Genomic DNA, 26,264 nt, shown 5'->3' on the forward strand with positions numbered 1-26,264 from the left:
TATACTGAGTGATAAAAGGGCTGAGCGATAAGAGGATGATAGTTTAATGATTGATAATATGTGTCGTTGTCGAGTAGCTGGCTTGAGAGACCGTATGTTACGATGATAAAATTAGAGGAAACCGACCACCGACTACTCTCTGACAGCTTTCAATTTCACGGCTTAGGCACTTGCTCTAACGATGCATGTTGGACCGGTGTCCAGTCTCTTTCACTGGTTAACATCATCCACACATTTCTATCCGCAGGTAGCCATGGAGATCCACGATTCAGTAGATTTAAGGTCGTAAGGGTCAAATGGAATAATTAACTCAGTGCTGATTCTTTTTTTCTGTTCAAAAGTGAATAACTAAATTTTGCATCTCCTCTATGCCGAGAGAAAACGATTTATTTATTCTTCGTGGTATTTATGAATTATTAATAACAAGTAAAAGTTAAATATAGTTAGATATATTCGTCAATTTCTTTTGAAAATTATGGTTTGATAAAATATCAATGTAAATTTGAATATTGAAAAAATATTTTTGAATAAAAAATTAATTTTTATGTAAGAATATAAATTATTAATGTTATGAATTAACTGCTTGCATTAAAATACGTGTAGAGTTTACTTATAGACATTTGTCATTTTTTCCACTTTTTTTTCTTTTCTTAATCTTTAGAGTTTATCGAAGCTGACATAAATTTGTCTTGGGATGCCAGTCAGTTTCTTTTCCAAACATTTTATCGACTGAAAATTCCCCATGTTGAGCCTATTTTCCTTAATGTATTTTCTATTTTATATTATCGTATCTTTCAACGCATTTGTTCGCTAACGTAAAGTATAACAATCAAAATAATCTAGAAATATTTGCTATCCTTACCACATTTACTATTGAAAAATACTTTATGAAAAGTCAAAATGTTTTAAAAATATACATAAATACAATTATTAATAAATTTACCACTGCAAATCCAAGTGTTTAAAAACTAAACACTTAAAGTGTTTATAATGTTAAACACCACAAACAAACTACAGCAATTTTGTAGATAAATGTTTAACACTTTTTGCCGTTTACTGAAATGCTATAATTTGTTTATTGTGCTTAATATCGTATACACTTAGGTGTTTTATTATTAAATACTTTAAGCGTTTTATTACTAAACGTTTAAATTTTTCCAGATTTGCAGTGACTAATCAATTGAATTAATTGAACTTACAATTATTACACTAATTATCATTTCGAAAACACTCTCGAAAATTTTCGATTAATTTTGCATGCTCATTAAAAGTCTAATAATAACATACTAATTTTACGAAGGAAATTAAAATTGCACTTTAAGAAGATTTTGTTGATAGTCAATTAACTCTGTTAATTGTAAACAAACAATTGATTCATATAGTTTAATTGCTAAAAATTTTTTAGTGACTCTATACATTCCCTCCAGGTACCAAAAACTACATTCCACTAATGATTTTAAAATTAATTACTTCAATTAATCATGATAATTAATTTAGATAAAAATATCAAAATTATTAGAAAATGAAAAGCAATATTGTCTAATCAATAAAATCTGTGTGTCTACAGCAAATCAATTATTAATATCGACCTATTGACGATATTCCTAATATCATCAACTTTTATTATCAGTTAATCGAGAATCCGATGATATATAAAAGGTCAAAGCTATTAATAGTGGAGACAAATAGACTGAATTATTGTTAAACCGGTAGCTTAGGATCGATTGGAATTCCAAAATTGAGGAGCTGAAACAGCGGTCGCATTCCGTGGACACCCTGTTGTCTACATTCTGTCCTTGTTTATATACACATACTCAATTTATATAATATATAATCTATACATTGCAAAATATCATTTATAATTATTACATAAGGCCACATTATAATGTTTTCACGTAATATGTATACATACAGAGATATATTAAAACGAAACTTACTCTGTGTAGCACCTTTAAAGTTCCTTTAACGAGGAATATCATCTATTATAAAAACTCGCAAAGTGCCTCATTAAAATAGCTCGGGGATGCGTCTTTCATGAATGATAAACCTCGTTTGCCTCTTCTTTTTTTTTATTCTCTTTGTTCTTTTGTATCTCACCAATCTCTTCAACATAACACAATATGAATCGCCTAGCAATTTTTTCATATGCTTCACATATATAATTATTGTTGTATTAAACTATCATTTACTTCATTATTACTCTAATTATTATAATAACAATCATTAGTTTTCTTCGTATTTAATTTAAAGATTCAACCAATTTTCACATTTATCACTACCTAGATTCTCTTAACATCTATTTAACATTTTTTTTTCATTCTATGAATTAAAAAAATAATAAAAATTTTAATTAAAATAGCTAATTTTAGTTCCGTTTATCAATTGAATTACACCTCAGGAAGTAATTAAAGAACAATATCTATTAATTATAACAATTACTTCTTATAAACAATAATATTCGTATTCACAATAAATATAAAAGAATACACAATTATGCTAATGAAATTTTAGAGCCAAGTATCCAACCTAAAAGATAATTTATATAATTATATAAAATCGTTGGAAAATTTTCGCGATAGAGGATAATAATATCACGATGCACGTCGCGGTCGAGATAAATTCACGAATTTACGGCGTCCTTAAAGTTGTGAGAATCTTTTTAACTGTCTGGCAGAATGCCATCACATTTCCCGTATCGGCCTCTCTCCTTTTCCTATTCTCTGGTATCATCATATCCTGCACTGCACAAGGGCATTGACGCTGATAAGCTGCGCAGATAAAAAGGATAAAAGTAGGGAAAGTATAGGAGAGTGACTGAGAAAAAGGCAAACTACGAGTAAGAATGGCGAAAAGAAATGACCGTGGAGCAGTTGAATAAGTGCAGTGTAATAGAGAAAGAAAAATAAAGACGAAGAAGAAGAGTGGCGGTTATCATTCATTTTCTCTTAAGCTGCAGAGAGCCGCGAGAAAGCTCTGTTAATGACAGTCGCTTGGAATTACGGCTGAACTTGTCATTTGTAAACTCGAGTAGAATAGAGAGAAAGAGAGAGAGAGAGAGAGAGAGAGAGACAAGTGCAGCAGCACGCTGCTGCAGTACTTGAAGATTATCTTCAGCTTCAAGAGCTGCAGCTTAACCCTCCGATTTTTTCCGCCTACTTTATGTTCCCGTTTTATTATTTATTCCTATTTGTTATTCAGCTGTTTTTATATCTTTTATCTGCATGTATTTTAAAAACCCACTTGTTCATTTTATCCTTCGTTTTTCCCTCCCAATTTCGAATATTACATTTTGATTGTAATTCTTTGAATATTCCGTCAAATTTATATTAATTTAAATATTTTATAAAAATTTAAATGTGCATATAAAATACCAATTACATATGTATTTATGCTGGCCCTTGGCCAGAACTCTCACTTCCTCTAAATAAAAATTTTTTTGCGGTTTTGTGTGATTTAACTATGACGATAATATTCACACTTTGTCGAAATATTTTTATAGAAAAACCAGTTACTAAATGATAATGTAATTGAATATTTTTTTAATATCTCTTCTGGGAAATTAATTAACCCTATTTTATAATTCTAGACATGCTACGAAATGGAGAGGTACCTGAAAGATGAACCGAAGCTACAATCGTACAAAAAGCTACCTACAGAACTTGATACAGCACCGTGGAATCTATTTAGAGCACCGCCAATTTCATGGACAGCAACAACTTGCACAACTAGCACACAGTATGAACCTGAGATTAAAATGGAGGTAAACATAAGCATTTAAATTTTGATTAGTAACCTTTTGAACCCTGTATTAAATATTTGCATGCAATACTTTTATTTTTGTTTCTCAACAAACTATCTATAAAAATCAACCTCAAATGATAAAAATAAATGACAATCTCGTGGTTTTCAGTGGCCCAGAATTTCTATTGATCTATTTATTTGATTCATTCTTGATATTTTCTAAAAATTAATTACTTACAAAACAATATTTTTATCACTAAAAATAAAATATTTAAAGTGTAGCTATTATACTTTGAGTTCAAAGAACTAAATATTCTGTAGAAAATATAGAGTTTTGTCTAACGATATCAATACATTCATTTAGGATACCATATAATTTTTTTACTATTATTAGAAATAATTGAATTTAAAATATTTTTTAATATCTTACTTGATTTAATGCTCTTTCATATAAAATAATGATAAAATTGCCCACAGGTGACTTCATCATCAGACGATGTAGATCCTCTATGCCTGGATGATATAAAATTTAGTCCAGGTGACGACAATCACAATGGCCGGGATAGGGATTTACTAGATCGTAATCTTGATTCTCTGTCAATGTCATCTTCTAGTTCGGCGTGTTCTGCCCTATCTTGGGATAGTTCGCCGACATTTTCTTACAGAGCACTTATTGTAAAAAAAGAACCAAGTGAAGACTTGGAAGAAGATGAGGAACATGAGGTAAAGTGCCTATTAAACTGTTACTTCTATTAATCTCATGTTAGCTATTATTACTGAGTCATCAATTCCACTATGATCTTTTTTTGATTCTATTTTTATTTTCAGGAAATTGAAGAGGAAGAAGACAGTGGTTGTGAGGGCGAAGGGCAAATTTTAACACCCCCTTCAAGTCCAGAATCGACTCAAGGGCATTCAAATTCAAGTCATTCATCAAGTGGGAGTTCTATGTTGGACGTTCACAATCTAAATCTTCATAATACGGGTGGTAGGAATGCTGTTGTTAGACTTACAACGACTAACGGCCAAAGTGTTGCCAGGTACATACAGCCAACATCAATATAAGCTGTGCTAAATGTCAACATTTTATTTATTTTTTCTCTTATAAACGTTTCTTTCATCTTGCAGACTAATTTCCGTCGCGACAAATGATTTCCCGACTACTCCAAGCACACAACATCAACACACAAGTCCAACATCTATAACCACAAGTATTGCAACTAACAGGCATCATGCCAGAAGTCATGAGCACAGTCCTCAAGATACAAAACGTAGAATACACAAGTGTACGTTTCCAGGATGCAAAAAAGTCTATACAAAAAGTTCCCATCTCAAAGCTCACCAACGAACTCATACAGGTGAGTGATATTGAATGATACTATGCATTGACAAGCAATTTTATAAATAAATAATAAACCACAGCAGCTACTCTAAAAACACTTGATAATCTCTTTATTCAAAATAAAAAAGTAGAAATTGATTTCTATTCAATCTGGTGTACATCGTCACCAGGTCGTCGCTCCAGGATTGTCATTTTGATTAAAAGCTATACAATGTCCATGGAATATGATACTACAGCATCGAGTTCTCATGCATCAGACAACAGAAAGCTCTGAAAAAGGCTTGATGATAGCTAAAGATGGGTAGTTAGGGTTATAACAAACATGGTTACAAAGATAACAACATCACGACTATAATTATTCAACTCAACTTCCTTTCAATTATACCTTTTTATATTATCATTATTTTTCTTACTTATCAATGATCTTAAAGTATAGTTCTCATTCTTGATTCACTTTGGAGATGATTATTCTTCCATATTATAATCAAATTATTATGATGAGAAAATAATTTTTTTCCAATATAAAAATATTACTTTCAGTATTTAAAATATTATCTTCAATAAAATGTCGATAATTCTTTCATTCAAATGCATTGGCACGAGAAAAACTTGAAAATTTACATTCTAATAATTATTCAACGTTTTTTATAGTCATATATATGAGTTCTTACATTTTAATAAATTGAATTATTACTCAAATAAAATAAAAAAATTATTATTGTCTATGCTGATCCTTTAAATTATCATACTTTCAAGTTGGACGTAATTCTTTGCCATGAAGAACCTAGCTCAAAGCATTATCAATCAATATCGTTCTCTTTTCCATGGTGGATAGGTAGAGTAAATAAGGAAGAATGAGAGAAAGAAACTGCTGTGATGCAACAAACACAAATGTAAATGAAAGAAGGCTACAGTTAAAGGAAATAGAGGTTGAAGAAGGCTCTTTTATCTCTCACGCGTCGTCATCCGGAAAGTTGCTAGGAATTTCAGTTCTATTTGTATTAGGTTCGAGATGAGGGTGCAAACATGCACAAGCTGAGTGAGATAAAGTTAGTTTACGCTCAAGAAATTCAAGGAAGATTAGGATCCTTTTTGTATTTATTAATTTAACTCAGACATTTTCAATTTCGTGCTTTGATTTCTGAGATTGTAATTTATTACATTTATTTGTTTCAGGAGAAAAGCCATATAAATGCAGCTGGGAAGGATGCGAATGGCGATTTGCTCGTTCTGATGAACTTACACGTCACTACCGCAAGCACACAGGAGCAAAACCGTTTAAATGTCGACATTGCGATCGTTGTTTTTCACGTAGCGATCACTTAGCTCTTCATATGAAAAGACATGTTTAATTATTTAATCATTTTATTTCACACGAACTCGACATGGTCAGAAATGAAAAATTCATCTTCTGATCTACAGTTTCCAAGTTGCTAATTCTTTCCATCAGCAACTTAGATCATTTTCACAATATCTTATCCCAACCCACCCACCTCCTGTCATTATTCTCGACGTAATGGAAGAAAATCTACATTGAATTTATAATAAACAAGAATATCTCAATATAATTCGAATAAAAGAACATCATTAAGAGATTTATTTAATAAAAAAAAAAAGTTCTCTCGTTTCTAAATAGAATGTTTATGGATTTTCTGATGCTACCTTGCTTCCAAGTTCATCTTACGCTTCTCCTTCAATGTCGTCATAATATAATTGTATTGCATATGTGTGTATTACTGTGGGACCCCGAAATATATATTATATAAAAATAATTAATAAAAAAAATGATGGCTTAAATAATAAAAAATATTTGTGATAAGTGCTACGAACAAATATCCATCTCTCTTTGTTCTTGTTATTCATTCATTTATTTATAAACTTTTTTAATAAAAAACAATTGCATGGTTTTTTAAATTGAGAGATGTTGAATCACTGCCAGTAATTATGTTAATGTAAAGCATTTTTATAAATATAAATGGATAAGTAAAAAAAAAATTTTTGAGAAAATAAAGAGTAAAAAAATAAAAGGAGAAGTATCGATGACACAACGAGGAATGCAACGAGAATATTAGAGAAAAATTAGGATGAAATTAGGAAAATTTTATTAGAAGAAAATACTTGCGTCGTTTCTTTAATATATTAACAAGTAAACGCATACCATAAAAATTTTCAACGACATTATTAATATTAATAATACTGTTATAAATTATTATTATCATCATTACTCTTACTCTTATTTTTATATAGTATCTATAATTATTATTAATAATCATAGGATCCTCGGTGCTAAATAAACTAAATTCACATTAACATGGCTTAAAAATGTCATGTGGAATTAACTTTTTCTATGCGTTTTACGAGTTGATTGAACGGCGCAATTGTTTAGAAAATTGTATCTAGTATTAATTCAACGTATATATTTACAAAAAAATTAGTAATTATAAATAGACGAAAAACAAAAAAAAAACTAATAACAATTAAAGAAAAACAAGGAACAAGATATGCAGCAGATTCCATTTAACATCAAAATACGAGAGATCTTTATGTATTATTATTATTATGATTATTATTATTCTTCCATTTTAATCAATAAAAGCAAGAATCCTCTTGGTTTCTTTTGAAATATATGATATATTTCCAAGGACAGTCAAGAGGGCTTCAATTTTAAATGTTCAGTGGCCAAATAAATTATTAAATAATACATTAATATATATAACATAAGCGTTATATAATTAGTTAGATGATAAACGAATGAATGAGTAGTAAAAGCTAGATAAAAACAATTTATCAAAGAATAAAAAAAAAATGTTATTGCTTTAAATCATCAAGGAATAATCAATGAATGAAGTGAATGAGATAGTGACGAAATATAAATAATGCAAAACAATACAAATTAATAGATTAAAATTAATGTGAGAATGACTGAAGATTAGAAATTACAAAATGAATAAATAAATCATTAAATGAACATACAGATAAATAAGAAAAATTCAAAGTAATAATTATTGAGTTTGAATATTGTGCAATTTCTTTCAATACTTCATTATCTGTTACCAGAATTTTTTAGTTATATATAAATATATATTATATTAATTCCTATAATTTTATTATTACTTATTATTATTAATTATTATAGCATTTAAAAATTTGTATACTGCGAACGAGTTTATCTGAAACAAAAACAAACGCATGAACAAATAAAAAAAGACAACAATAATAAGAACAAAACCATTAAATAAGTATGTAACGCAATGACTTAATAACCCATGCATATTGAGGAAAAGTTTTTTGATAAAAATATTTCAAATCATCATAATATAACAATGCTGGGCGTCAAAATCCGTCATTAACTATTATTGAAAAACGAAAAATATTGCCACATAAAAAGAAAAAAAAATATTAAAAATATTTAAAAAATAATAATAAAAAAAAATGCTTCTGCTTGATAAACTCAACTCTAACATTATCATATCATATATATATAATAATGTTATGAATTATTGAAAGCACGCACATACTATCTTTCGCCGAAAATGAGATTGGCGTGTTAAATCACAAAGCTTAAAAGTACATAACATGAACATTTCTGTAAATTTTAACATCATGGAATAGTAATACAGATTGGCGAAAAATCTACATTCATTCTTTCGGACCGTCAACGAAAACTTTTGTACGTATTTTCATTCTTTTCATATGGAAAATGATGCATATATAAGAGTATAGTTATTAAAAATAAATGAGAATAACAAAACTGTTTACATGAACTACATTAACTGTGCAATATGTATTACAATTCATACATAAAGTGGATCAGTTTGTATAAAATTTGTATGTAACCCGTAACTGGACAAATAAATATTAAGCTATTATTAACTTTTAACAAAAACCAAGAGAGAATTAAGTTTAATTAATTTCAGTTATTCTTTTATTTGCAAGTTTTTTTGTTTAATTTTAAATAAAATAAATTTTATTCCATTGAATCTAAGTCGTAATTAATTTCCTAGATTATTACCTTTTATTACTATTATATTATTTTTATCATTTTCAATATTTAACAAATTATTATAATTTTCACACCATCATGCAATAATAAAACAAACTCGTAAACTTGAAATAAATATATCTACTATCAATAAACTCTAAGTAAGTTTATTTTTTTATTTATACATTTGGAAGAAAATTCATACAAATTGTAAACACTTTAGCAGTAAAACTTTGTCAATCACTACCAAGTTGATTATTTTTTTTTCATTATATTTTGACTTTTCTTTCTCTCAAGTCTTCTTCTTATTCTTGAGAATAACATTTCGCAATACTCGGATCAAATTTCTTGGCAATTTTTTGTTCAAGAGCCGAGTTGGTCGTTTCAAGAAAGACTTTGAAATCCGCTTCTAAGAAATTGACTCTTCACATTCGACCACATCATGTCGGCTAGACGGTTAACTTGAAGCTTCGTAATTCAATCTCTACCATCTTAAATTTTTATTAAATGTTCTGTCGGCCGTCCGATAATTTTTTATTTATATTAATTGCAATACTCTAAACAAAATAAAATTCTTTGCTAATATTTTTTATTAATAAATTTTGATTATCATTTTTATGTTATGTATATATGATATGATAGAATGCTTAGCTCTAAAAAATAATTTCAATCTTTATATCAAATGAATTTTAATAAAATTATTTATCAACAATAAATTAATATCAGCTTATGAATACGTTAATTACAGTCATATTTTAACTAATTTCCGTTATAAAATTATTATTATTGTTATTATTATCATAAAGCGAATATGAATTTATTAAGATCAAACAAAACATTTGATCATTAAATTAATAAAATAATCAGTGGAGTATTTACAACTATAAAAAAAATTGATAAAATCTTTTGATGCGTGCAAAAAAAGTATAATGGAGTAGTTGCTGAGTATGTCTATTAAATGATATTGAATGTTTTTAGAAATGATAAACCAAAAAAATTAATATATAATTACAAAAATAGAGCAACAATAAAATGCAGAATCTAAATCAATGATTATTTTAAAAATACAGTTTAAATGACGTATAAAAAAAGATAAAATGAATACTAACGTTTATTATTGATAATAATTATAATAGAGCGAAAAAAATTACCACATTTTAAAAATAGCTCTACTTATAATTGTAACTAATGACATAAGTTATGAATGTCTTATGATTATTGAATAATCATTATTTACATCTACATTCTTAATAATAAGAATAAAGTAAGTAAGAATTTATTGATAAATCAATAACAAAAAATCTACTGGAAATTATTGATAACAATAAATGAATAGGTTGACAACAATTTTATCGATTTGTAATATTTAAAAAGTAGACATTTAAGCCCTGTACTTTTAAAAAGTGACCTTTGGTATTCAAAGACTTGCAAAAAAGTGCAACGAGATTAATGAAAAATAACAACTCACACTTTTATGTGAATGTTATGTCATGACGTATTATAAAAATATTAATAATGATAATAATAACAATAATAATCTTTGATGATAATAATAATAATAGTTTTTTAAAATACCTTCATTAAAGTTTTTGTGCATTATTACTAATGAAATTAAATTTAAAAAATATTTACACCTAAAAATATTGATAAAAACATATATAGACACCAAGGTAAAGTCTAAAAATAAATATTTTTAGTTTAATTAGTGCTTATCAAAGATTCTAAGCTTTAAAAAATTAGTATAGGTAAATTGTATCTGCATAAATATATATAAACTACTCAGTAAATCATCAGCAGAGTATCAAAACAAAAATTTGTAGGAATGTGTGTTTACGAAGTAATTACGAATAGGTATACGAATCGTATAAGAACAATAGATAGTAATAAATAATGAGAAAAATGAAGAAAATTAATTCTTCTTTAACAATAATAACAAATAAAAAAATCGAAATCAAGATTAACAAAAGAAAAGTGTCCTAATCATTAATTAATGAACGCTAAAAATCGACTTTGCTTATTCTCAATGCGTATAAGTATTAGAAAGCAAAACATAAGACTTGTATTCTGTGCTTGCTTTATAATCATTATAAGATAAAAATTGATATAGATAAATTTCAAAAGAACAATTTGATTGATAAAGAAATTATTTTATATTAAATGATAATTTTTAATTTTCCTAAAATAAACATTGAATATTTACATTTTAAAATTATTGCCAATTGTATTTTTCTTGAAATAGGCCGAAAATGTATACACTAAAGATATCATTTAATGCCATTGTAATTAACGGTAGAATATATTCAGGAATTTTAGATATTTTATACTGACATTGTGTATATTTATTATAAATGATGATTAAAATGATATAAAAACTAAAACGAATAATATACGTAATGAGATTAACAAGCGTTACAAGGAACAAAAACCGTGCATACATTTAATTAAAATATTATCTATTGATCTTAGGAATTTTATTTTTTCGTCATTGGTGATATAAATGAGAAGCTTGAAAGTAAATTTAAGTATTAAAAATTATGAATATCTCTATTTGTATAATTATAACTGATTAGATAATATTTGAAAAATAAAGTAAGGAGAGATTATCATATATGTAATTAAAAAAGCTATAATTCTCGTATGAATCATTTCATTGTCTCATGATATGTATGTTCAGAGTGTTGATATATTCATGATTAATTATATGAATACATCATCATTATTATCATTATTATTATTATTATTATTATTATTATTATTATTATTATCTTTGAAAATTCATTTTAAAATTTTATTTCATTAAATATTAGATAAAGAAACAGTTATTTACTGCACGTATACGCTATTTCTGTTGATGAAAAAATTATTTAATAAACTAAAATCGTTTGGACTAAAGTAAATACCACAAATAGCGTAATGATGAACTAGGAATCTTGATAACTATTATCAATTTATAATAACAAAGAAAAAAAATCAACTAATAAAAATAAAATAATCATTTGGTGACACCATAATTAGCTGGTAATTGAGTATGTTACTATTAATCCAAAAAAATCAAACTAATGTAAAAAGAAGTAAATGATGTATGTATTAGGGAAATAATTATAATTCCATTACTTGCAGCTTATTTTTTAATATTTATAAATTTTTATGTAATTCATAAACACGTATCAATTGTAAAACAATTAAACTCCAATTAATTAACTAAATTGCAATCATTTTTATGGTAATTGTTATTTGGATTTTTCGTTGTTACTATTATTTATTAGTATTATAAAAAAAAAAAAAAGTGAATGAATGCAAAAAAAATACATTTACTCTAGTTTGTAAGCAAATGAAATTCTAAAGGGAAATTCAAAAGTTAATGTATTTGTCGTGATTGTATATTAAAATGGTGAATGATAATATATTAATTGTTATTAAATGAGTACCTTAGAAAGCTTATTAGATAAATTATTATGAAATATAAAAACAATAATTGTAAAAAAAGGAAAACCATACTTTTGTTTTTTAATTAAATAATATATAGTTTCAGAGAAAATACTCGTTTTATTATTAAAGAATACTTGAGTATTAGCAACAAGGATTTATATAGATTTTATAATAAATATAGGTATATTTTTTTCTATTACCATTTTTGAGGAATACTCCATTGTATTTCGGTTTTATATATATTATATGCATATACTTCCATACTTAACACAATCATGTAAAATTATTTTTTGGATCTCAAATGATGACATTAAAAATGTATATATAATTATGTGTATACATAAACTATCATCTCAATTTATTTTTAAACTAATTGAACTATTAATTTTATTTACCGTAGCTAACAAGTACAAATTAAGTTTTATTTACTAAAAACTTAAAATAATATTTACATTTGAAAAAAGCTATTAATGTAAATCTTAAAAAAATAGTAACATCAATGATTCTTCTCTGTTGTTATGTATACATGTAAATATATATTCTCGTATTGAATTGAATATATTACTTATCTTTTTACATTAACTTTTATATATCATAAAATTGATAGATAAATGTATTATGTAATAATATAAAGAAAAATTCATACTGGTACGAATTTAATGATAATTTACTTTATATAGTATCATACATGTATGTACGATTTTTTGAAGCTTCTATAAATATGTAACATTATAATGTGAGTATGTATTATGAATGATTGAGTTAATATTAAAGAAAAAAATTAAGAATAAGAGATGTCGAAAAAAACATAATTAAAAAAATTTAATAAATAAAACATTTTAGCTCATCTAGTTATATTAAATTTTTACAAATAATCCTGTATTACTAATGGCTATAAATATCCTGACTTAATCATGTTAATTAAAAACAATTGATACTCATCAAAATGTTCAATTTATATATTAATATAGCTTAACATGGTGTTGGTAAATCCTATTACAGGTATATCGTACAATAAAATCAGATAAGATGCATTGATTTGTTATCACCGTCCACTGGACTTTGTAATAATACCGAAGAATATGTGTTCAAACTATTATAAATAAATAAATAAATAAAAAAAGTAGTGTAACTAACCGATAAAGGATCACACAAAAAATTGTAGATTTTACTTATCAATGGAAAAAAAGTCACTTGAAATAATTGATTTTTTATAAACATTTGTATATCAGATCAATTATTATAATTGAATTTCAAGTGAAAATGAAAAAATGACCTTATTTTAAAAAAGAAATAATTCAACAAACCAATCAAATATCAAAGGAGATTTGAAACGTATCTTATCTTAAGAATTATTAAATAATCGATTGATTCAACAAACGGTATAAAAGCATTCATTTCAGCAGAAAATGAATATCGATTGTGAGTTGTCTCCATCACAGTAAGTATTTAAGGCAGTTAGATCTAAAGTAACACAATTATTTTTTAAGTAAAAAAAATAAAAATATTAAATAGATAATCAATTTTTTAGATGAAAGCACCAGTGGTATTGCTATTAGTCATTGGACTAACATTTTACAGCACTACACAAGTAAATAGCAACCCTGTACCTGCAACACGTGCTCTTCATGATGACTTGATCGATTTTCTAAACTTATTGCCTCAGGATAAAATAATCGAAATATTTTTCGAATACTTGGCAAATGATGATGAAGTCAAATTCGTTGTCGAATATGTCCAAACAGCGGAATTCCATGAATTAGTGAAGGCTATTGAAGCTGTTCCTGAAGTAGTGAACTTCGTTAACTACCTAGAAGAATCAGGTCTAAGAGTTTATGATTTCGTGAATAAAATACATGATGCAATTGGATTACCACCAATCTATCATTCACATCTATTGAGAGGAAAATCTTACAATAGACAAATAACTGGAGGTGTTGCTGGTCTTATCTTTGATATCAAAGCTATACTACCAATGGAAGATATCAAGGCTATGTATTATCACAAATTAGAAAATTCAGTAGAATTCAAAGAACTTATTGACCGTCTTCAGTCACCAAAACTTCAAGAACTTATCAACCAATTATACACTAATGACGAATTCTTAGCCATCCTTGAAACTCTTAGAAGCTTTGGTGTTGATCTTCAAGCATTTGCTGATCTGCTTTATACTATATTAGGTCTTGAATTCCCTTACAATGTCGCAATTGCTCGAAATCATAATGAGCCATCAGCTTATGTTGATTTTAATGATTTTTATGCAGCTATATCGCATGAAAAAATTTCATTCGTAATCCAAAGGTATATAGAACATGACAGTGAAATCAAGGCAATCATGGCGTACATGAAAACTGATAATTTTAAAGACGTCGTGAAGATTGTTCACAAACTCCAAAGTGTCAACGATCTTTATCACTATCTTGATCAATCTGGATTAAATATTTACCCAGTCGTCAACGCCATACACAACAAGTTGATAGAAAGCCGTGTGTTGTCAAACCATGCATTAGAGACGAAACAATCTTCTGCAGTACCTCCTACAAGTGGACTTCTCGGTTTGATTGATGAACTCTTATTCTCACTTCCATTGATGGAATGGTACAATATATACCAAGACAAAATGGTCAATGATAAAGCTTTCCAAAATTTTGTAAAAAGAGTATCATCTCATGATTTTAAAATGGTTGTTAAAACTATCTTTGAAGACAAAACATTTAAACAAGCTGTTGATAGAATAGCAATGAATGGTTTTGATATTACTCCTATTATCGATTTCATTTCTACAGCTCTTCATATTGATAGCCGCAGTGTTTCATTTAGTACCCGAAGCGAAAATCTTCATGAAGATTTCAAGGATTTCATTGAATTATTACCTAAAGATGAAATGATAAAAATTGCTATCCAATACTATTTAACTGATCCTGATGTCAAAAAAGCTGTTGCTTATCTCCAATCAGAAGAATTTAGAGAGCTTGCACTGAAATTTCAACATGATAAAGAATTTCATGAACTTATCTTATACTTCAGAGAATCTGGTGCTGATGTTGTAGTATTAATCAACATGGTTAATGAATTATTAGGACTTCCTGATTTCCCTGATATCCATGCTCGAGCTTTGAAAAGCTATTTGACTATTACAACTTTTCATACCCAACAAACATTGAGTTCTGTTGATAATAAAAGTGGAGGCATGCAAGCTATGTTGAATGAAATCCGTAGTATTATACCATATGACGATATTCAAGCTATGTATAATTTAAAAATGGAAAATTCAGTACACTTCCAATACTTTGTCGAACGAATGAAGGCAGCAGAGCATCAAGAACTAATTGATAGATTGGTACAGAATGAAAACGTTTTAGCATTAGCATACCAAGCTCACATTCACGGAATTAATATCGAACATATTGGTCAAATATTGTTTGAATTATTTGGACTTGAATTCCCAAAAAATCCATTCGGTTATTAATTTAAAATATTAAACCTGCCAACGCTGCTATTGTGATTATATAATAATGAAAAATTTTAAATAAATTGATGCAAACCTTTTTAAAGAAGCATGAATTTTTGTTCATTATTTTCCTTTTTATTAGTCAATCCAAACATCAATATCATCAATAAAGAAATTTATATTTTTATTAATTAACTGTGTTATCTAGTAATGTTAAGGATATTATACTAAGATAAAAAGGAAATTATTGTTACCGATTTGATTGTGTGTGCAGTAGTTTGTACTTATCTAGTGACAGCAGCAAAACACGACAAAACTTATGTCGTATTTGTGTTGTTTATTAATACTGGTTGTTATTTTTAGAATAAACGTTTTAAAATTTTTTGTACATAATTATTTAATAAATAAGTAAAATGTCTCGTGAATCGATAAATTTATATGTAAAACAACCGATTAAACGATTGGAAATACCAATAAGTAAATTTGACGTAGCAATTTCTCATCATTTAGATTTATTACAAAGACATAAAAACAATATTAAAAAGGTAAGATCATGAATTTATGCTATAGTGAAAAATAATAATAATAACTGCTATTATTATACTTATTTAAATACTAGTTGTAATTCTTAAAAATATAATATATTAAAGAATGTGATTAATTATGAAATAATTATTATTCATTTTGATAGTTTGAAAAGATAAAAGATTGGAATAAGGTTCACAAAGAACAAATAAATGCATCAAGACTAGTGAAGCAACTTGAACAACTTGTATATGAAATGGATACGTTGCGAGGTCAAGTTAAGAATGAGGATATAGAAAAGTTCGATAAGCTAACGTGGCAATCAAGGTGTTCAACAATAAATGCTATCCAAGAATATTTAGGTAATTTTTTATATGACTAAAAATTTGTGTTTATTTCTGAAAAAACAATAACCATATTTTTTCTTGATTTTTTACAGAAATGGAATTAGCATCTGATCCTCCAGAGACAACAGAGAAAAAATTCAAAGATGAATCTCAAATAAATGAGCCAACAGATGATGATGATTCATCAAATAATGATCAAGATAATCAACTCTTACAGGTAGAAAAAGAACTGGAAGAATTAGAGAGAAAAAAATCTTGCCTGAATACGTGGAATTTATTACAAAATGATCTACACCAATTACGTCAACTATTTATTGATTTAAATCGATTAATTAATGTGAGTTGACTCATAATTTGCATAATGATTCTCATAAAAATTATAATAATAAATTTAAAATAAAAATGTTGAATATTAATAAAAAAGGTACATTGAATTGAATTACAGGATCAAAAAGAAGATGTCAATAAAGTAGAAGATCACGTTATTATAGCTGATGAAAATGTAAATGAGGGAAACAAAAACCTAGAGAAAGCATTGAAGCTAAAAGCAACGGCCTATCCACTTGCTGGAGCCCTTTTAGGAACTTGTATTGGTGGGCCGGTTGGTTTAATTGCTGGATTAAAATTAGGAGGATTAACAGCCTTTGGCTGTGGAATTTTAGGTAAAAATTCCGGTAAAAATAAATATAGTATTATTATGATAAGTAGTCAGTTTTTAAATTCTCATTTATTTTTTATAGGATATGCTGGCGCCACAATTCTTAAAAAAAACCAACTTCAAAAAACTAAGAATGTCGATACTCACGAAATGACGACTTCAAAAACAAATTTTAATTCAGTTTCTTCAAAAGAACCAAAAAAGCAACTATGACAAACAAATAGATTAAAATTAAAAACGAAATGTGATATACTCTAGTTTTTTAATTTATTACTTAAATTCTAATAATAAAAGGTTTAAAAAATTTGTACATATACTCATGCATTTATACATACTCATGTATACTCATCTTGCTAATGACTCTGTGATAAACATTTGAATCCAATCATGGGCATGATTATAGTTTGCGCAGAAGCCGTAATCTCCCTCATTTTCCATTTCTTTTTATTGTTCTTAAATACATAGTTATATTTTACGGTCAAATAACATAAAAAAAGATTTTATGTGATACTTTAATGCGAGGCAAAAGAAGAGTTCATTTCATTCGAAGATGACTGCGAAAATGGCGTCTAAAAATTACACAGCTAGGGTCACTTATTTGTCGGTGCAACAGAACTTGCCTTCAATATCAACGAATGATTGAAATTCTGATATTTTAGTTCTTTCTTTGAACTTTTGAGTTCTATGTCATGTAATTCCCTATACACTCGGCTTCATTAATGCCTGGTGTATCCTTAGAGAGCAATTACTGACTGCGGGTATAATTTTTTTACATTGAGTTTCTAATCTAGAATTTTTTAAGCTCAGGCTAAACTCAAAAAACTGTAAAATTCGTGATTACATTCCAAATATGATGTTTTAGAGTGTAAAATATTTTTTTCAATTATTAAAAAGGTCGAAAGGTCTGCCGTAAATAATAATAACCAACAAAAATTTCTTAAGAAATTAATAAATTATAAATTTCTAATGTCATGTTTGCACGGCCATCTTAATTTCCAGACATGCAAAATAAATAACTAACTACTCTCTTTTTAAGGAATTTATGCTAATTGTTGTTGATTACGACATAACTTTGTACCTTACTAATACGAAAAAAAATTATACTATGTACTAAAACATCATATTTTTAATGTTATCTTAATTTCTATACTTTTTTCAGTTTAGCCGAAGTAAAAAAAAATTGTAGATTGGGAACTCAATGTAAAAACAATCATACCCGCAGTCAGTAATTGCTCTCTAAGTGTACACTCGGCGTCATTAATGCCTGGTCCATCAAAAACTTTGATACCATCCGAGCAATTATCGATGGAGTAGTTTTTTTTTTTAAATACTCTTTTAGATAGTCCCTACAACAATAGAATATCCCGACTAAAAAATTTCTAAACCTTAATTTAAATAATAACAAGAAAATTTAAGTAATGATAATTATAATTTAATTATAAACTCAAGTTTATAATTACTATAATCAAACTATCATTAATGGTCACGATTATTTCATAATAACTGGAGAAGTAAGTTTAAGTTTCCCGTCTCTCTTCTCTGGTTATACTGACAGCTGATTTCAAATACAGTCAAAGCCCGATGTAGTCAACCCCGTTGTAAGCAACATTTCATTCTAATCAACTAAATGCTTTCATTACAGTCAACTTCCCCATCTCCCACCAAAAACATTTTTAACCAATGAGAACCTTTTGTATTTTAAATTGAGACATGGTCACTTATTAATTTTCAGGCTATTCATTTATTTCTTATCAAATAAAATATATTTAATAACAATATTATTAAATTAATATAATAAATTAATTATTCATTTACTTGTTATAAAATAAAATCTATTCAAATACATATCACATTTCGGAGGTTATACATTACACATACTATTTATCTATATTTAATTCATTGCGCATCTTAATGCGCAGAGAAGAACATCTGATAGACAGAGATAGATATATTTGTAATGAGAGTGGGGTTAAAAAGCATTGGAGGAGAATGGTAACTACATTGAAAGTGACAAGATTTTTTGGGTTGACTACATCGAGCTTTGACTGTAGGACTTTTTATACGTTCGGGATTTTCCGTACGTATTCGGATCTGTTTTAAGCGCCTTCGAGCAGAAACCAAATACGTGAAAAGTCATTTTCAATCATAATCCTCAGGTAGAAAATAGTTAACTGAAAGATAACTCTATTATTAAGTAAGAACGATCTCTTTCTCCGCAAGATGTTTAAAAAATTACTTTTGGGTTTCGAAATAAATGAATTTTTGGTAAGATAAAATTGAATCGATTAAAGTTTTTAATTATTTTATTGATACAGTTGTTTCATTAAAAATTAAATTGCTCAAGGTACAAAAATTCAAGTGATTAATCCAAACATCAATATCATCAATAAAGAAATTTATTTTTTTATTAATTAAGTGTGTTATCTAGTAATGTTAAGGATATTATACTATATTATACAAAAATTTAAGTGATTAATTCTCTAATTATTTGAATTGTACAAAGTCCAGAAGATAGCGTAGTATACGCTTAAAAGTTGTGCTTTCCCTCGGAGGCTCAAAAGTTCGGATAAACGTCTTCAGATCTACGATGGTCAAGTAATCCAACACTTTGTCGATACACTCATGAGGAAGTTCTTGATTAATATTTGAACTAAAGTATTCCCTAGCAGATTTCTTTAGTTTATATTGTCTATATCGAATTTGTGCATCTCGAAGTCGGAATCTTATAATACCTATATATAATGGAAACTTTTCATCATAAATGGATGGTTTTAAAATTTCTTGGATTTTCTTATTTTCCATTAATATACCGAGAAGATGAATGTGATGTGTTAACAAATCATATAAAAACATGTTATTAATGCCAACACTTTCCATCTTCATTCTTTCAATTTCCTCTTCACACTTGAGTGTATCTTCTGAATCATTTAAAACTGTATTGGATTTTAATCCGTCTATTGCAGAATATTTTACTCCATTAGTAGTTATGAACTCACATACACTTACATTGTGTCTAGCAGTCTTTAATTTAATTATATGTGACACTAGCATTTGGATTATCGTATGAATATTCGAATTTACGGAGGAAGTTGATAACATCTTATCAACAGCACATTGAAGCAGAGATTGATTTTTTTTGTCTGAAATATTAACATTAGCACCATATCGTAGAAGGCATTTAACTGCTTTATCATTTCCGCGAATACAAGCTACAAAAAGAGGTGTCCGGCCGTTCTCATCTACAGCTTCAATATCTGCATTTTGCTTCAGCAAGAACTGCATTACTTGGGGAGTTGTTTCAAATTTCCGTAAACAAAATAGGTGCAGAACTGTGTAACCACGCTGATTAGAAGCATTTGGATTAGCATGATTTTCCAAAAGAACTTTAGCTGCTTCAATATTTCCAGTTCGACAAGCTTCGAAAAGAGGAGTCCAACCTTTCGCATCTACAGCTTCAATATCTGCATTATGTTTTAGCAATAACTGTATTATTTGGCGAGTTGAATTAGATTTCGATGAACAAATAGAATGAAGAGCTGTTTGACCTTCCCGATCCCTTACATTTGGATTAGCATGTTTTTCCAAAAGAAATTTAACTGTTTTGTCATTTCCGTTGTAACAAGCGTCAGAGAGAGGCGTCCAACCTTTCGCATCTACAGCTTCTATATCTGCATTATGCTTCAGCAATAACTGTATTATTTGGAGAGTTGTTTCAGATTCCGATGAACAAATAAAGTGAAGAACTGTTTGACCTTCCCGATCCCTTACATTTGGGTTCGCATGATTTTCTAAAAGACTTTCCACTGCTGCAATATTTTCAGAGATACAAGCTACAAAAAGTGATGACCAACCTATATTGTTCACAGCATTAATATCTGCATTATGTTTTAACAATAACTGCATTATTGTGAGCTTTTTTTCAAATTTCGATAAACAAAGACGGTGAAGAGGTGTTTCACCATCCTGATCCGTTAAATTCGGATTCGCATGATTTTCTAAAAGACTTTTAACTGCGGCAATGTTGTCAGAGATACAAGCTACAAAAAGTGGTGACCAACCTATATTGTTCACAGCATTAATATCTGCATTATGTTTTAACAATAACTGTATTATTTGAAGAGTTGTTGCAGATTTCCGTGAACAAATGAGGTGAAGAGCTGTTTCACCATGCTGATTAGTAGCATTTGGATTATCATGATTTTCCAGAAGAAATTTAACTGCTAAAATATTTCCAGTTCTACAAGCTTCAAAAAGAGGAGTCCAACCTTTCGCATTTATATTTTCACTGTCTGTAAATATCACTGTATGTCCAAGGACAGCTTGATGTAACATGGTTTGTTGACTTTTGATAAAATTATGTAAGTTTTCTTTAAATTTTCTTTTTGACACAGAAGTAAACACAAACACGTATTTATGAACATATACATATATTGTCACTGAAGTGTAATTCACGCTAAAAGAAGTCAATGTAAAAGTTTTTCTTTTATTATTAAACTTTTTGCACTACTAGAATACACTAAGTATTATATACTTCAATATTATACGATTTCACTGAAACAATTTAGGCACCGACAGTTGGTCGGAACAAGAAGTTTCTCATCCGCTTTTGTGGGCAAACTGAAGAACTTCACTCTCTGGTAGTCTCCACCAACGTCAGTTTTACAAATGTGCTTTTTCTAAGAAATAAATACGCCGAGAGTCACCCGAAGGGATAAGACCCCTAATTTTCCCTCGTTCTACCTGCAACTTACCATGCGTCCTAAAATATGATGTCATCCTAATTGCAAGCGAAATATGTAGTATTGTTAATTTCAACAATGATGATAATCTAAAAATTTCAATTACATTACTAAAACAAGTTCTTTAAATTACTCGCGTTTTTGTACTATCTACCTAAAGTAAAATTTACGGCATTCATTTTTTTACGTGTATTACAGCATAAGGGTATTCACCAATCAAAAACTTAAGTCGTAAGACGTACAATTTCAGACGTACGTCTTACGGCTTACGTTTTTGTAGAGAAAATTGACCTGCATAGAAGTTCAATGCTGTGTTCTGTTTAGGGATCGTCCTAGGCTACCCCAACCGTGTTAAACTCCTACCTGACTCCATAAGAACCCATACTAAATTTTTTGAACACATCGGTCCATTTGAAATAAACTTTTATTCCCGTCTCTCTTTTCTGGTTTTTGGTTGTGTGAACGGTCTATAAGCCGTAAAACGTACAATGGGTGGGAATTGTATTTGCTCACGAACTGTAAATTATCATTTTTCAAACGATTTCCTTGTTACCTACTCAATTCCAGTTGACATCGAGCTTTCGTCTTCCGCCGCACAACGCGAGGCCGTAAAGTCAACTTAGGGAAATTTTCTTTGACTTCAGCCCAGTCCAGAGCTAGACTTATCCTATTCATATCGCGTAGTACAGTACCGGGCATAAATGCTGTGTGATTTTCTATAAGACGGTATAGGGAAATCACTTATATAACCTTTAAAAAATTAAACAGCATTTATGTCCGGTACTGTATACAATTGTTCTCTGTCATTTTTGTATAGTATGTATTTAATCTACAGTACCAGCCATGCAGCTGTCTTCCGATTTTTTTCTCTTATAAAATACAACATAGTAATAATATAAGAACATAGCTATATAATGATTTACTAGTCACAGTGACTTGAAGTGTATACAATTTCATATCAATTTATTTCATAAAAATTGTATTTTTCAACTTTTAATCTGTGTGAACTTTTAACAATTTATAACTCGCCTTTTGTATTTTTGCATGAGCTCAATATTGTGCATGAATTTGTAATTGTCATATTTTCTACAGTATTCTTCAAAAATTTTCATAGTTAAAGTGGAATTTATGAATAAATAAATATTTATTTAGCATTAATAATAATTGATTATAATAATACTCACAAATTTTGGTGATTTCTAAGATTATTCATGAATCGTTGAGTGAAGTTTGATATTGGATTAATCAATATAATGTTATCTACCGGTAATACGTGTATACAATTATTCTACAGTGTGAAAATTATGAAAATATAATCTTAAAAGTAAATAAAGCATTACAATTGAATAAAAATGAATTGTATTTTCTGGATCTTACTTTTAACGAGCACCATTGTCGAAGGAAGAATTCATAAGCTTGAAATAAAAGTATATAACATATTATTCTTTACATAAATTGTATCATTTTAATGCTATTAATATTCCAATCATAGTATTAAGAATGTTTTCCCTATGACGTATGTGTTTTTATTTTTCAGAATGATGCCAGACGTTATATTACGCTTACAACATTTGGCTTTTATAAAGGCGGTATTCTTACCGTAAATTTAACTAACTTTAGAGTTAAACCTTTTAACGATAACGCTATAGTAAGCTTATTTGTTTATTAAACTTTCATACCTCTTTAACATTCACATAAATTGATTTTATGTTTTATTTCTAGTACGGATTCAGTTTAGACAAGAGCAAAAGCGATACTGTAAATCCTTACTTGGACAATTATCAAGAAAGATGTTTATTAAATAAAAATCATAATTTTAAAAATGATCTTGAATCTAAAGGGGATGATGCTATTATCTATTTTATCATGGATTTTAAAAACCTCCAGTAAGTAATACTATAATAAGTATCATAATTTAAGTATACCTTGATAATAATGCATTTTTTAATTTACTGAGTATTTCGTTTCTTTTAGAATAAAAGTAAGCTGTAGTTCCAATGTCAAATCTCTCCACATTCATAATCACATACCTAAGCTCAACAGTTTTCGAAAGAAGCGAGGAGGATTTGCATTCAGTAAAATTAATAGCGATAGTCAATTGTTACATTCTCGCTATAATAATCACAATGCTCATCACGAATTATCGAATGGTATGAGTTACAAATAAATTCATCAGAAAATTTATATGAAATTTAAATAAATTTTTTCAGATAAAACTATTGCCAGAAATAAACGAAGTAACAGTGAAGATGGAGACAATGCCGAAAAACCTGCTGAAGGTTGCTTAGATAAGCAATTAAATATGTCAGCAGTAATTATTGATGGGGAACAATATTTTAATGCTGAATTTGCTATGTATATAACAAATGAAGATGAAGAAGGACTGTATAATTTATATTTTCATAACTGTGCTAATTTTGACTACAACACTAGATCAACTGTTAATTTTGAAGTATGTAAATGAGATCACATTTTCATATTAATGTTATAACATTATGTATTCATATTTATAATGCTTTTTTTTTATTTAATATAGATGCATATTGCGGAAATAAACAATGGGAATTTTCTAAGCGCGGGTGAAATGCCTTTACCATCATTATACTTTCTAATGTCATCAACATTCTTTATTTCGGGCTGTCTCTGGGTCTATATATTGAAAAAAAGCCAGTAAGCTATTAACATCATTGAGTTATGAGCTAATAATTATCATGAATAATATTAATAATTTAAAATTTTTTAACAGAAATCCCGTTTTTAAAATCCATTACTTAATGGCAGTTTTGATATATTTGAAATCTTTTTCGTTACTATTTCATGGAATCAACTATCACTTTATTCAAACAAAAGGCGAACATGTGGCAGCTTGGGCAATTTTGTATTATATAACACATTTATTAAAAGGCGCTGTTCTATTCATCACAATTGTTCTTATTGGAACAGGATGGGACTTTATTAAACATATACTCGCTGACAAAGATAAAAAACTTTTTATGATAGTTATACCTCTGCAGGTATTTACCAAAATGATAGAACAATAAAAATATATTTTTGATATTTCTTAGTATTTATTATTTGCAGGTTCTTGCAAACGTCGCAGAAATAATCATAGAAGAAAGTGAAGAAGGTGATGTAGAGTATAAAACATGGCGTGACATATTTATTCTCGTAGATCTTCTTTGCTGTGGTGCTATTCTATTCCCAGTTGTATGGAGTATAAAACATTTACGAGAGTCTACTACCAGTGGAAAGGCTGCAATCAATCTACGGAAACTTAAACTCTTTAGACATTTTTATATCATGATTGTTTGTTACATTTATTTTACAAGGATTATTATGTATCTACTTAAGGTAATTTATTCAAAAACATTTTTCTTTTATATAATTTATAAGGGAAAACGTATATGTACTAATGAATCTTTTTTGTTTTGTTCACTCTTATTCATGGACCCTAATAGATGACAGTACCATATCAATACGAGTGGCTGGACCAACTTTTTAAAGAAATGGCCACCTACATTTTCTTCGTTCTCACAGGCTATAAATTCCGACCAGCATCAGCAAATCCATATTTTACATTGAATGATGATATCTCTCCGGGTGATGATGATGAAATGGATGTCGTGTGAGTATATTTTTTTTGTCAATATTTTTTTTTTGTGATGATAGATTAATGATTTTACAGATATGCTTTCACGGTTTATAATTCATAAATCTAGCATACAATGTTTCTTATTTTAATATTATTACCATAGTCTTTTTTCTAGTGTTACTGCAAATAGAGGATTACCAGAAGGTCTTGGAAAGGTATCCAGAGCTAAAAAAAATTTAAGATTAACAACAGAAGTCATCCTTGGGGATGAAGAAAGTCAGGATTTAATTAACAAAAGAGAAGCATCTCATGAATATGATTAATTAAATAAAGAATAAATTAATTCAACAAAATGTAGCTATTGATTTTTCATTTTACCATTTCTTATAATTAAGTTCTGTTTAATTCATCTCAATAAAAACGTTAGTTTTGATAACAAAAAGTATCTTAATATTTTT

The 26,264-nt window shown here is 28.1% G+C and overlaps 5 protein-coding genes across 7 annotated transcripts in view; 4 read left to right on the forward strand and 1 right to left on the reverse strand.

The window, feature by feature from the left end:
* Positions 1 to 8,969, forward strand: part of LOC118066168 (Krueppel-like factor 6) — a 53,793-nt gene extending 44,824 nt beyond the window's left edge. Inside the window, exons 2-6 of the mRNA XM_035081994.1 lie at positions 3,587 to 3,760; positions 4,219 to 4,464; positions 4,570 to 4,781; positions 4,870 to 5,099; positions 6,260 to 8,969. Of these exons, the coding sequence (XP_034937885.1) occupies positions 3,587 to 3,760; positions 4,219 to 4,464; positions 4,570 to 4,781; positions 4,870 to 5,099; positions 6,260 to 6,435 (1,038 nt within the window). The 3' untranslated portion in view covers positions 6,436 to 8,969. The remainder of the gene's footprint in view (positions 1 to 3,586; positions 3,761 to 4,218; positions 4,465 to 4,569; positions 4,782 to 4,869; positions 5,100 to 6,259) is intronic.
* A 4,835-nt stretch (positions 8,970 to 13,804) lies between these two features.
* On the forward strand, positions 13,805 to 16,054 carry LOC118066164 (uncharacterized). Its single transcript, XM_035081991.1, has 2 exons — positions 13,805 to 13,935; positions 14,026 to 16,054. Exon 2 carries the CDS (start codon positions 14,026 to 14,028, stop codon positions 15,961 to 15,963), a length of 1,938 nt encoding a protein of 645 aa, XP_034937882.1. The 5' UTR covers positions 13,805 to 13,935; the 3' UTR covers positions 15,964 to 16,054.
* A 145-nt stretch (positions 16,055 to 16,199) lies between these two features.
* Syx17 (syntaxin 17) lies at positions 16,200 to 17,768 on the forward strand. The gene is made up of 5 exons (XM_035081992.1): positions 16,200 to 16,490; positions 16,637 to 16,832; positions 16,910 to 17,154; positions 17,263 to 17,479; positions 17,558 to 17,768. The coding sequence occupies exons 1-5, from the start codon at positions 16,359 to 16,361 to the stop codon at positions 17,686 to 17,688; spliced, it is 921 nt and encodes a 306-aa protein (XP_034937883.1). The 5' UTR covers positions 16,200 to 16,358; the 3' UTR covers positions 17,689 to 17,768.
* A 2,191-nt stretch (positions 17,769 to 19,959) lies between these two features.
* LOC118066174 (ankyrin-1-like) lies at positions 19,960 to 21,807 on the reverse strand. Its single transcript, XM_035082003.1, has one exon. The coding sequence runs from the start codon at positions 21,805 to 21,807 to the stop codon at positions 19,960 to 19,962; it is 1,848 nt and encodes a 615-aa protein (XP_034937894.1).
* A 1,208-nt stretch (positions 21,808 to 23,015) lies between these two features.
* Positions 23,016 to 26,163, forward strand: LOC118066172 (protein GPR107). 3 transcript variants are annotated; one of them, XM_035082001.1, is made up of 11 exons: positions 23,016 to 23,030; positions 23,419 to 23,641; positions 23,752 to 23,862; positions 23,937 to 24,100; positions 24,189 to 24,364; positions 24,425 to 24,666; positions 24,751 to 24,884; positions 24,961 to 25,228; positions 25,296 to 25,565; positions 25,673 to 25,839; positions 25,970 to 26,163. In XM_035082001.1, the coding sequence occupies exons 2-11, from the start codon at positions 23,567 to 23,569 to the stop codon at positions 26,127 to 26,129; spliced, it is 1,767 nt and encodes a 588-aa protein (XP_034937892.1). In that variant the 5' UTR covers positions 23,016 to 23,030; positions 23,419 to 23,566; the 3' UTR covers positions 26,130 to 26,163. The 3 variants fall into 3 exon arrangements, with proteins under 3 accessions (XP_034937892.1, XP_034937891.1, XP_034937893.1); XM_035082000.1 differs by lacking the exon at positions 23,016 to 23,030 and having other exon boundaries at positions 23,043 to 23,641; XM_035082002.1 differs by lacking the exon at positions 23,016 to 23,030 and having other exon boundaries at positions 23,044 to 23,641; positions 25,982 to 26,163.
* Positions 26,164 to 26,264: the final 101 nt, after the last annotated feature.

The sequence above is a fragment of the Chelonus insularis genome, unplaced genomic scaffold, assembly GCF_013357705.1.
Source record: "Chelonus insularis isolate UGA/USDA-ARS -01 unplaced genomic scaffold, ASM1335770v1 contig_332_pilon, whole genome shotgun sequence".
Classification (NCBI taxonomy): domain Eukaryota; kingdom Metazoa; phylum Arthropoda; class Insecta; order Hymenoptera; family Braconidae; genus Chelonus; species Chelonus insularis.

What these genes read in the sequence shown, in the direction of transcription:
- LOC118066164 (XM_035081991.1), top strand. Translation starts at nt 14,026, where the DNA reads ATGAAAGCACCAGTGGTATTGCTATTAGTCATTGGACTAACATTTTAC.
- Syx17 (XM_035081992.1), top strand. Translation starts at nt 16,359, where the DNA reads ATGTCTCGTGAATCGATAAATTTATATGTAAAACAACCGATTAAACGA. An exon ending in TGCTATCCAAGAATATTTAG is followed by an intron (nt 16,833 to 16,909) that starts GTAATTTTTTAT and finishes GATTTTTTACAG; the next exon opens with AAATGGAATTAGCATCTGAT. An exon ending in CTTTGGCTGTGGAATTTTAG is followed by an intron (nt 17,480 to 17,557) that starts GTAAAAATTCCG and finishes TATTTTTTATAG; the next exon opens with GATATGCTGGCGCCACAATT.
- LOC118066174 (XM_035082003.1), bottom strand. Translation starts at nt 21,807, where the DNA reads ATGTTACATCAAGCTGTCCTTGGACATACAGTGATATTTACAGACAGT.
- LOC118066172 (XM_035082001.1), top strand. Translation starts at nt 23,567, where the DNA reads ATGAATTGTATTTTCTGGATCTTACTTTTAACGAGCACCATTGTCGAA. An exon ending in CTTTTAACGATAACGCTATA is followed by an intron (nt 23,863 to 23,936) that starts GTAAGCTTATTT and finishes TTTTATTTCTAG; the next exon opens with TACGGATTCAGTTTAGACAA. An exon ending in TATATATTGAAAAAAAGCCA is followed by an intron (nt 24,885 to 24,960) that starts GTAAGCTATTAA and finishes ATTTTTTAACAG; the next exon opens with AAATCCCGTTTTTAAAATCC.